We start from the raw sequence: 11,450 nt of genomic DNA on the forward strand, positions 1-11,450 counted from the left end.
TCCCCGTAAAGCTTAGTTTCTCGACGAGATCATAGCCGAACCCTTCGGCACCCCATTGTAACCCGATATTTTCATAATCAAGATCAGACATGCAGGACGTAAGGGTTTTACCTCATCGAGGGCCCCGAACCTAGGTAAATCGCTTTTCCCGCTTGTTTGATAACCGATGTCTCGTGTCAGCCTACAGGATTCCATCAACCCTAAGCCCCAAACGGAGGGTATTGCCGAGGACTACCCTCGACAGCGTCAGATTCAACAGTTTTATCCAACTATGGTGAGATTCCGGAGCAAATTTTTGAGCAAAGTGTTTGGAAAAGTAGATACATTAAAGATGTATCAGAAGCTCCCCGAATGCGTTGCTTCTACGAGAGTCCGTGATCTACTCGTAGCTTCTCAAATTTGAGGCTCGCGTATATGCAGTGTTTGCTAGCATGAAGGAGTACATTAAGGAGGCGCTCGATTTCGAGCTCAGATTCGGGGATGGGAGTACCCAGAGAGGGGCAACAAGGGGAGGAGGCCCCCCTTCAATCTCCCCTGTCTCCCCCATGCGAGACCTTAGAATCTAAGAAGGCCTCATAGGTGGGAGGGTGGCCGTTGGTATCACACCAGGAGTGGGAGAGGCCGGCCGGGGTGCTTTCTCGTGTGCATCAAGCGTGGTAGGACAAATTTCAATCAAATCGAGCCTAGAAAAATCCGATTAAATCGCTTCCGATCAATTCGCGCTTGAATTTTTTTGATGGAAATCAATAGAAGAAGTAGAATTGGTGGACGATTTGGCGCCGGGTGGTCGGTAATGGAAGCCAAACTTTAGCAACGCTCCATGCGGGCGGGACCCATGATAACGACAGCAGGAAGACTTACTGGCTTCCCTTGGAGATTTTTTTAACCAATCGTGTAACCTTTATTATTAGGAAATCAAGGTTACTTCATCCATTAATTGTGGGTATTAGAATACAGACGGGTTATGAGACCACATGTTAGTATTCTGACCAACTATTGATCTAGCTATAAAATTTGCCGCTTTGTTGGCTTCACGAGGGCAGTGAGTCGGGTTTGCTAAAGCAAAGCCTGCCAAGATTATTCTTCATTCGTCAAGAAAGTCCATCCCCACTCGATCCTCTATATTCCACCGGATCATGAAAGCTATCGGCCACTTCCAGAGAATCCATTTCAATATCGATATGGCTGCATCCAATTCTCTCTGCTAGCCCCGAACAGCTTGAGCTTCTGCAATAGCCACATCAAGGACGTCTTCGGTCTTCACTCTACATGCCGCTAGGAACTGGCCCTAGGAGTCGCGTATGCTACACCCGTCGAGGCCTTCCTAGTGTCAATATTGACCGCAACATTTGTATTCAGCTTCACTTTGGGCACGTTTGGTTGCCTGGGCCTGATTCGTGGCTCAAGGCACGGGCCGAAATTGGACTGTTGTTTGGTAGATCGGGCTGCACCGGATGGGCCAAAAAGTACTTTCTGTTTGTTTTCCTGCAGCCAAGCCCAAATCTCAATGGAGATGATATTACGCCTGTTTGGTACCATCCATGCATGCCTAAGGTTACCTCTTCTCTACGACGGTTAGCCTTACCATGCTCTCACCTCCCATCACACATAAATCACAGTTCATGATAGTTAAAAACTTACGAAGCATAGCTGTTCACGAAATCATCCTAGCTACTACGAATGCCCTAGCTACTACGAATTTCAGTTTATCATAACGGGGTCGTTCAACATACGGGGATCGAAAAGGTGTTCGAGAAACAGGGGATCATGTGGGGGTTCTTCTTCTTCTTTACTTCTTCTTCTTCTTCACTTCTTCTCAAATGGTGGTGTTGCCTCTGGCTTCCCACATTGCATCTGCCCACTCTTGCCTCTTCACCTTCCAAGCATCATTGTCGCCTGCGTCCACACCATGGCCGGTCTCTACTTCATCAAAGGTGACAACCTCTTCGAATAACTCATCCTCGCCCCAACCTAGGATCTAGTTGTGAAGAATGCAGCAAGCAAGGACCAGCTTTACCTGAGTGTCAAACGTGTGAAACGGTTTTTGGTCAAGGACTTTGAACCTGTTCTTCAATGCAGCAAAGGCCATCTCAATCGTGACTCTAAGGCTTGAGTGTCTGAGATTGAACAACTCTCTCACATTCAGAGGTTGGTGCTTCGCAGAGAACTCGTTGAGGTGGTACCTTGTTTTCCTGAAGGGAGGTAGAATTCCAGGTCGGCATGCATATCCAGCATCTCCAAGGTAGAACTCACCGTCAGGGATTTGCAACCCATCAGGCCTTGAAAAGCTGTCGGCCAGGATGCTCGCATCATGAGCTGAACCCTCCCACCCTACAAGGACGTAGGTGAACCTCATATCAAAATCCACAGCTGCTAGCACGTTCTGGCTGGTGTAGTGCTTCCTCCCGCGGAATGCTGCAGACATTGATGTCGGTACCTTTGCAGTAACATGAGTACCACCAATAGCCCCAATGCAATCCTGTAAAAAAATTAGCACACAATCATGTTTCTGACAGTACCACACATCTGCTAGGTAGAAGGAACATGGTTTTGTACTCACCCTGAAATAGGGGAACCACCTGTAGCTGTTCTTGATCTTGGTTGGTGTGTTCATTGATGCTGGCTTGATCATTTCACCTCTCAGCTCCCCAATTGCGTACACCACCTGCTGGAAGTACTGAGAGATAGTCTCTGTGGATCGCCTGAATGTGTTATGGATGACTCTGAACCTCTGGTTATGACTGACGGCATGAAGAAACATTCCGACTTGTTCTTCGGCAGAGGTGTGGATGCTATCAGTCAGCAGTCCTCTATCCCTGAACATTTTCACAAGTGCATAGAAAGGGGCTCTTCTCATTCGTAGCATCTTGATAGCCTTTACGTCGTTGCAGTTGTAGATGTTGTTTAGGTTGGCAATCCACTCCTGATCTCGTTGTAACATAGGACCGTAAGTCACACGAGGAAAAGCAGCATGCCTAACTGCTCTCTTGTGCAACATCAGGATCCGGGCTTGTATGCAAACAATGAGTGATGCGGCGTGATGCACAAGCTGGAGCTAGTCGGTCTACTCAAACAAGATCTATGCATACGAACGGTCTTATCGAACCCAACTAGTTCTACCAACATGAATCTAACACTACAGTAGAGCAGAGGAGTTTCCACTTACCTCCGTCATGGCGGATGAAGGACAGGGCCGAAAGCCGCCGCAAATGTGCGCAGGCTCCGCCGCGGCTGGAGAAGAGCAGGGACGGAGCTGCCTCATTGACACTGGTGTCAGCTCACACCAGCGATTTTTTAAATCTCTCATTAAACCTGCACTAAGCACTCATTATTTGTGAAGATGACACCAGCGAACATAGGGCTGGCACCATCACATCAATTTTCTAGCTCCGTCCCTGGAGAAGAGGACCCTGGTCCGACGCCGGAGACCGAAGGGAGATGCGCGCTGCCAGATCTGGGTCGCCGCCACCGCCGCTGGTGCGAAATTTGGGGGAAGGGAAATTTTGGGAGGGGGCTAATGGAGAGGGTAATCGAAGAGGGAGGTTACCCCTACCTTTGACGCGCAACGCCGCTGGGATTTCGGTTTCTCCCGCTATGCCGAGGCAGAGCTCCCGCGCGAACGGCGTTGTCGATTTTCGTCTCGCCAGGGCCTAGCCCTAGAGAAACTGTCAAACCGAGCGTTCGTCCGGGGCTGTTCCAAGGATGCTTTAAAATCTATGCTATGCAAAAATACGAGTGCGTCCAGGCAACCAAACAGCCCAAAATTTGCTGGGCCGATACGAGCCAAGGGCCGCCCAGACAACCAAAGGCGCCCTTTACCTGCGAGTTCACCCACCCCCTCTTTTTTTTTTGAGAAACACAGTACAAACGCAGACGCTCACATACACGCGCATACACTCACCCCTATGAACGCACACACGCACACCCTATCCCTATGAGCACCTCCGGAAGACTGAGCCGGCGGATTGAATCTTGAAATTGACAAAGTCACCACAGGCGCCTCGCTGTCGACGGGAACGTCGCCTCCCACTGAATGAATATTCCGTCTTTATGAGACACACAGATGTCAAACCTGGGGTTTGAACTCTGGTGGGCTGGGATACATGGCGCTCTTGTTCGTCCTGTATTTTCTGTAGAAAAAAAAAACGTTCCATTTCATGTTCACGTTCACCACCGAACCGCTTGGCTTTGGACCCTTTGGTGTACCTGTACTCCGCGCCGTACGGGGTAGTTGGCAACGGCGTGGAAAGGAAAGCCCCGAGATCCGTGAGCGAGCGAAGGGAGCGGTTTCAGTCGCGAAGGTCCCGGACCAAGACCGGACCAGACCAAGTGTGCCGCGCTCGCACGACTCTGCCCTCTTTTCCCCTCCCGCCCCGTCCCCAAAAGGTGAGTTAGCCACGTGACGGTCCTCTCCTGCCCAACTCCTTCCACCTCTACCACTCTACTAACCAAACACAAAAGCAGAATCTCCGATTACTCTCAACTACTCTAGTTCGTTCCTCCTTTCGCGCGGGCGGGCGGAGATGGATTCCTCGGCGGTGGCGGCGGCGGCGCTGCTGGAGGCGGGGGACGGCCGCGCCAAGGAGCCGCGGAGCCTCGGCCGCCGCACCGCGCACAACCTCTCCTCCTCCTCCCTCCGCAAGAAGTCCGACACCTCCCTCGTCCGCAAGGTGCCATGCGCCGCGCTCCGCGCCTTCCTCTCCACACTCCAGGAGGTGCTCCTCGGCACCAGGCTCTTCGTCCTCTTCCCCGCCGTCGCACTCGCCGTCCTCGCCAGATACATGCACTTCGGACAGGTACATACGCCATTCGCCCTTCTCCAACCTGTTTCCTGAATTTGATTTTTCCAGTTTCCGTATGTCTCTGCTTTGCTTCGGCCTCGCACTCGCAGCTACCAGGCTGCTCTTGTTAGTCTTAGATCGAAACCCTCCGACTGTGATTGCTCCATTCCACCCACCCATCGAAATTGGATCCATCATCTTCACCCACGACTGATTTGGACTACGACTCGTTCTCTCTAAATTTTGCATGCCAGTTATTTTTGCATGTCAGTTTGTTGAGTTGCTGTCGCCAACTAACATACACGGCGATTGCGGGCGGTTGGGGTCAACAATATCGATTTACTTTTAGTACTACCTTAATTTCCGCGTCATTCGGGCCAGAATCATCTGTCATTCTCCTTCACCTAAAATTGACAGCTAGCTCTGACGGTCCATTTGTTTTTCAAAGAATACACGCTCGCGACTCTGACGTTTACTGGCTATTTAATCCTAGATTAATGCAACAAGGCGTTGGGGAAACCAGACATTCCCGCGGTCAAAGTGAAACATTCGAGTCAGACACCAATCAATTAGTGCAGGTTTATGAGAGAGACTGGAATGATGGCGATTAGATTTCATTTTCATCCAGCTGTTACATGTGACCAGATCGACCATGTGGGTGGCCTAGTTAGCCTGAGATACCATACTGATTAAAATTGACGCGGTGCAGATGGGATCGTGATGGAATGAGCAGCAGATAATATGCCCTCAATCTGCGAGTCACATGCATATTCTTGCTCTCCACCACCACCCATGTCGCCTGTGTCGGCCCGTCCATGTCTACACAACCTCCTAATTGCTATTGCTAGTGCCAGCCATTCTTGCCTCTGAGCTCATTGTACATGCACCAAATGCTAAGGTTATCGACTTCCCTCGTACTGCACTTTTTAGTCATGTCGTCTGTAGATGCATCCTCGTACACGCTACGATGAAGTTTTTCACCCCCACGTACTGCACTTGTTGTACTTCCCTCGTACTGAACACGGGCTGAAGACACTGTCGTATTCCTGTGGCTAAAGCAGAGATGCCTGTTGCACTGTCTTCTCTTGTCTCTTTTACCACCCTGCACTTCGGCATGTGCCTGACTCCTACGTCTTCTCACTATCGTGTCCATGCTATAGAAAACACGTGTGAGGCACACCGCGCACAAGCAAGGGCCAGCTTGCCTTGGCTTGGTTTGTTTCCTCCCCATCTCAACATTTATATAGTACTTCCAAGTTTTACATTCACAAATCTGTTTAAACATGAAAAATTAGTATGTTGTGACTAAACAAATAGGGCAGGAGGAATAATCACAAAATACTCTGATTGATTGATCATGGATCTTATTTACCATTCCCCATCTTCTGAAACTCACATGATTTTCCCAATTTTGGACTCTAACAGGTGTGGCTCTTTGTGCTTAGCTTAATTGGTCTCATTCCTCTTGCCGAGCGACTCAGTTTCCTGACCGAGTAAGTTTCTTCTGTGCATCATCGTCGTAGCGTGTTGCGTTTTGCATCACCCCTTCTTTATGTTGCTAAAACCTGCACTCTGTTCTATGTGTTAATTGATTGCAGGCAGATTGCTTTCTACACCGGTCCTACTGGTAAGAGTTGTTGATCTCAAAACGTCAAATACTCCTGCAACTTAGAGATAATATAGTTACCTTCGTCAATTCCAGTGGGTGGATTGTTGAATGCAACATTCGGCAACGTCACTGAGGTTATCATCGCAATCTTTGCTCTGAGGAAAGGCAAGATAACAGTGGTGAAATGCTCCCTGCTCGGCTCCATTTTGTCCAACTTGTTGCTTGTCCTCGGTACCTCCCTTTTCTTCGGTGGCATAGCCAACCTCGGCACCGAGCAGCCATACGACAAGGTAACCATCTCAGTGATCTACTTATTATTAGTAGTATATTATGCTGTCTATGAGTGCCTGGATTTATTAATCTATGGTATTAATTTGTACAGAAGCAATCAGATGTCAGCACAGGGCTTCTGATTCTTGGTTTGCTATGTCAATCCATGCCACTGATGCTGAGGTATGCAGTAAGTGCCGGGGAACATTCAGTAAGCTCTGAGGATGCAGGATTGGTGCTATCCCGGGTATGCAGCGTTGTCATGATCCTGGCCTATGCAGCCTACCTTTACTTCCAGCTGAAGACCCATCGCCAGCTGTTTGAGCCCCAGGAGGTGTGTAATGTATGCTACAGTGCTGATCAGAAACTAAAAAGACCTAACAGCATGTATATAATTAATTGGTTAATAAATTTTTTGGCATCCAACGAATCGATTAGGTTGAAGATGATGGTGAAGATTTGGTCTCTGAAGATGAGGCGGTGCTAGGATTTTCATGTGCAATGATTTGGTTAGCAGTCATGACCGTGATGACCGCTTTACTATCAGAGTATGTCGTAAGTACAATTGAGGTACGCAGCATCATGCTACGTTCATGTTGGGTAGTATGGATGGGCGTTGTGAAGAAATTTCTTCCATAATTTGACACTGAGCTAACCTACAGTGTAGCTAACAGTATTCGTCTGAACAAAATTTGCAGGCAGCTTCAGCATCTTGGGAACTGTCAGTGAGCTTCATTAGCATTATATTGATTCCGATTGTCGGGAATGCAGCAGAGCATGCTGGTGCAGTCATCTTTGCTTTCAAGAACAAGTTGGTACGCAGCATAAGAACCTGTGCATGCTCATTGAAATGTTGAGGGAGTGATCACTAACATCAAATCCAATGTTTCTGATCGTTACAGGACATTACCCTTGGAGTATCTTTGGGGTCAGCTACGCAGATTTCCATGTTTGTGGTATGTTATTTAGCCTCTAGACATTACTAATTTTATATGGTTTTTCCCTTGGTCTCTTTCCTGATGGAGCTGAACTGTATTAGGTGCCGCTGAGTGTCATTGTAGCTTGGATCATGGGAGTTCCAATGGATCTTGATTTCAACCTACTAGAGACCGGTTCTTTGTTTCTAGCAATATTAATGACAAGCTTCACCCTCCAGGTAATTTTTTGTTTTTGTTCCCGTCACCACAAGCCGACCTGGATACCTTAAAATATAATTTAGCATTGACTGAAAATATTTTTAATCAGGTTCATTATTAGGACTTAATGTTCTGTACCTTTTCTGTCTGAAAATCTGCCACCTCGGCGTTGTGTGAGGATTGCTGTGAATAAATTGTTTGTGTGCTTTGCAGGACGGATCATCACACTATCTAAAGGGATTGCTTCTTTTCCTTTGCTACGCTGTGATTGGCGCATGCTTTTTTGTCCTGAAACGGCATTCAAGTAGGGATTTTCATAGTCTAGCCTTTCTTCCTTTAATATACCTGCAACTATTTGTCTGACCATCCCGGATACATACTCATCCCATTTTCACGATTGTTATGTTTTGTTTACAGCTGACGGCAACAACCTGAATCTGTCCAGCAGATCGGCTTAGTCCAGAGTTATCCAACACTCGACGGCAATTTTGGTGCAGATTGTGAAGTGAAGAGTCTAGAAGGAGCGGTATCTCGCTGGCCAAATTAACGTGCATGTGCCGCAGCCAAGCCAAGCAGTGCCTGAGTGTAAAATTATAAACTAAGTATAGTGCTGACCGGTCAGGTGTTTATGGCAATTCCATATGTGCGTGTAAATTAATTGAGTTTAGTGTATGCATTAGCAATTTAGCACACCTAAAAGGCTAAACTAGTGAAGGAAAGTAGACAATATACAGTACTCCCCTGATTAACTGGCGGAACTGTACAACTCAGATTTTACACGAAGCTTAACTAGTTCAACTACTCCTCTCCCTTCAGGTCTGAGCAATAATTACGGCCCTATTCCTTGACATGCATCTTCCTTTGAGAGATAAAATCAGGGAAGGTCAACACCTTCCAGTTGGGAAAAGTAAAGATTTGCATTTACACTACCGTTTCAGTAGGCGACTCGGTAAAGATTTACTCCGTACTACTATTTACACTAGCGTTTCAGTATGAGACTCTTCGTCTGGAACCACTAGCATCCTTCATATTCCAGGTAACGATCAAATTGTGGGCACTCCAACAGGCAGGCCATAGTGGATATTTAAGGACTGCCCTACTCATCAGTTAGTCTTAGAAGTAGCACAACACTTCCGCGAGCACTTGCATACTGCGCACGCCATGTCCATCTATGGAACAGTTTCTGTCAAGTTGTTCATCGACAAGGAGAAGAAAAAGGTTCTGTTTGCAGAATCTGACAAGGACTTCGTCGACATCCTCTTCAGTTTCCTCACGCTGCCTCTTGGCACAATTGTCCGTCGCCTCGGTAAGCAGTCCCAGTTAGGGTTGCCTAGATGAGCTATACAAGAGCGTGGAGAGTCTCAGCGAAGATCACTTCCAAACCAAGGCTTGCAAGACCATGCTTCTTAGTCCTGTCAATGCTGCCGCGTTTCACTGCGATCGGCTTAAAGTCCAAATTGACGATGAGAATTCCAGAAGGTTTTACGTCTGCGATAGCAATTGTAGGAACATGACCTCGGTCAAGGTTAATTGTTGCAACTGTGGCAGCAGGGCAAGTTCTTGGGAATGTCCACAGAACGTTTTTGATACTGTTGATGAAGGCAATGATGACGGGGTTTTTGTTAAAAGTGGTCTGAAGTTCATCGTTACCGATGATCTCCAAGTGTCTGCTGCTTCTACTACTCTTGTGTTTTCCCTGCTCGATAGGTTTGGGCTACAAGAGCAAGCCAAGATTGAGGAGAAGATTTTTCAACTCAGCGCCTACATGGTTTGTATCTATAAGTGCATTCCATTTTTTTTCTGTATATTTCAGCAACACGCAAACCTTTTTTTTCTTCTCAAATTTTTTACAGTGATTTTGTTTGTTTATTCATGAATAGGGGCTACACAGACACCCAATTTCGTGTCATTCGTTTCGCTGGGAAATTAGACTGCATTTGCTAACCACATCCACGTTAATATTCTTTCAGATAATTAGCCTCCTTCAGAGAGCATCATTGTCCAAGCAACCTTTAACTGGACTATATTTTGATGTTGCTCTCTCACCGGATGCTGTAAATATAGATCAGCTCCCTAAAATCCCTAAACAAGCTGATGGTACTTTCTTTGCAATCAAGATAAAGCTTGTGCATACAAAGGACGACTCCTCGGTGTTGTATGCTGAAGTTGGGGAAGATTTTGTCGATCTTATTTTTGGCCTCCTTTGCTTTCCACTTGGCTCCGTCATTAAGACATATGGTCAAATGTCTCCGAATGGATGTATTGGCAGCCTGTACAATAGTATTGATGGGAGCGCGAAAGGATGCGTGAAACCAGAATGCGAATACCTGCTTCGTAGTCCCATGTTAGCCCCCTTCTTTGGGTGCAGCAGAGATGTACTTCATGCAGAAGAGATATACCCAAGAAGAGTGACTTTTCGCTGCTTGAAGTGCCTTCGTACCACAGGTCAACAATGCACTAGTGCTTACCATACTGAACCATTAGGCGCAACTGCCGAGGAGATGAATCCAAAGTAGGGAGGCAAAGGAAGTTGCTACAACAACTGTAAAGCATATATCAAGACAGGCCCCAGAAACTTCCTGGTGACCGACGATCTGAGGGTCATCCATTTCTCCTTGACAAACACTCTGCAAGTCATGCGTGCAGCCAAGGTTCCGAAGGAGGAGCTGGTGGAAAAACATCTCTCTCTCGACAAAACCCAGGTAGATCCTCACAGATGTTAAACAAGACATGCCTAGAATGGAGTTGATAGCTAAGATTAGCTCCTTCTTTTGTTTTTCACTTTCTATGCTCTCAATTTCTCAGTTGCTGAAGAAACTCACTGCTTGATGAATTTGGTTTGCTGGCAACAGGTTATGAAGCTAGTGAGAGCTGCATTGGTGACTCGCGGTGCACTCAGCAGCACACTGTTGCCTCCGAAGAAATAGCGGCATACTACCAGTCTATCATCTGAAGCCGGACGATGCGAATAAGAAATCACCATTCCACCTATAGTTTGCTATTGTTCCGTCCGTGCATGTTTGATGTTTCACCGTAGCCTTTGAGTGTGTTCCTCCCAGGATCATGCTGCGAGCGGCTGGAACCACTATGCCTGCAGTTTACGCAGGATCTATTTTGTTCATGCCCTGTTTCAACTGCTTAAATAACTTGCGATACCAGGTATTAAGTTTGGACAGAATGGAACCATTTGCCTATGGTAAATTGAATTAGAAATATTGAATGCTTACCGCTCATTTTATTACAAACAACGGGGCATAACACGCCCCGTCTCGCTCCGGCGCACTATCTCAGCTAGCTCCAAGATATATGCTTTTTTAATAATGAAAAAACTAGCTTGTAATATTCTTGTTTGTATTCGGTCTTCAAGAAAGTTTAACTAGACGAAGACACATATGGTACTTAACGGGTTCAAATACGAATAAAGGGTAGATGCCAAAGGTATGATCAATGTTGAACTTACTCTTAGGACTAAGACTTTGGGCACAACCTTCTTTGTTGTTGATGTCCAAGGGAACTGCAACATTTTGTTGTTGCACGAATGAGTCCATACCAATTAGTTCTACATTGCTACATGCCTCTTGGCCATGATTTATCCGAGTTTGATCTCTTGAGTGGGATTCGTGCCCGTCTCACTAATGCTGATTGTTAGTTCTC

At 46.8% G+C, this 11,450-nt stretch overlaps 1 protein-coding gene and 1 pseudogene across 1 annotated transcript; both read left to right on the top strand.

Moving 5' to 3' along the window:
• The first annotated feature begins 4,523 nt into the window (after positions 1-4,523).
• LOC124673762 (vacuolar cation/proton exchanger 1b-like) lies at positions 4,524-8,532 on the top strand. The gene is made up of 11 exons (XM_047209803.1): positions 4,524-4,796; positions 6,207-6,274; positions 6,380-6,408; positions 6,484-6,680; positions 6,773-6,994; positions 7,099-7,230; positions 7,359-7,475; positions 7,563-7,616; positions 7,700-7,816; positions 8,010-8,100; positions 8,214-8,532. Exons 1-11 carry the CDS (start codon positions 4,524-4,526, stop codon positions 8,252-8,254), a joined length of 1,341 nt encoding a protein of 446 aa, XP_047065759.1. The 3' UTR covers positions 8,255-8,532.
• A 425-nt stretch (positions 8,533-8,957) lies between these two features.
• On the top strand, positions 8,958-10,749 carry LOC124671288 (annotated as a pseudogene).
• Positions 10,750-11,450: the final 701 nt, after the last annotated feature.

The sequence above is a fragment of the Lolium rigidum genome, chromosome 7 (genome assembly GCF_022539505.1).
Source record: "Lolium rigidum isolate FL_2022 chromosome 7, APGP_CSIRO_Lrig_0.1, whole genome shotgun sequence".
Lineage (NCBI taxonomy): Eukaryota > Viridiplantae > Streptophyta > Magnoliopsida > Poales > Poaceae > Lolium > Lolium rigidum.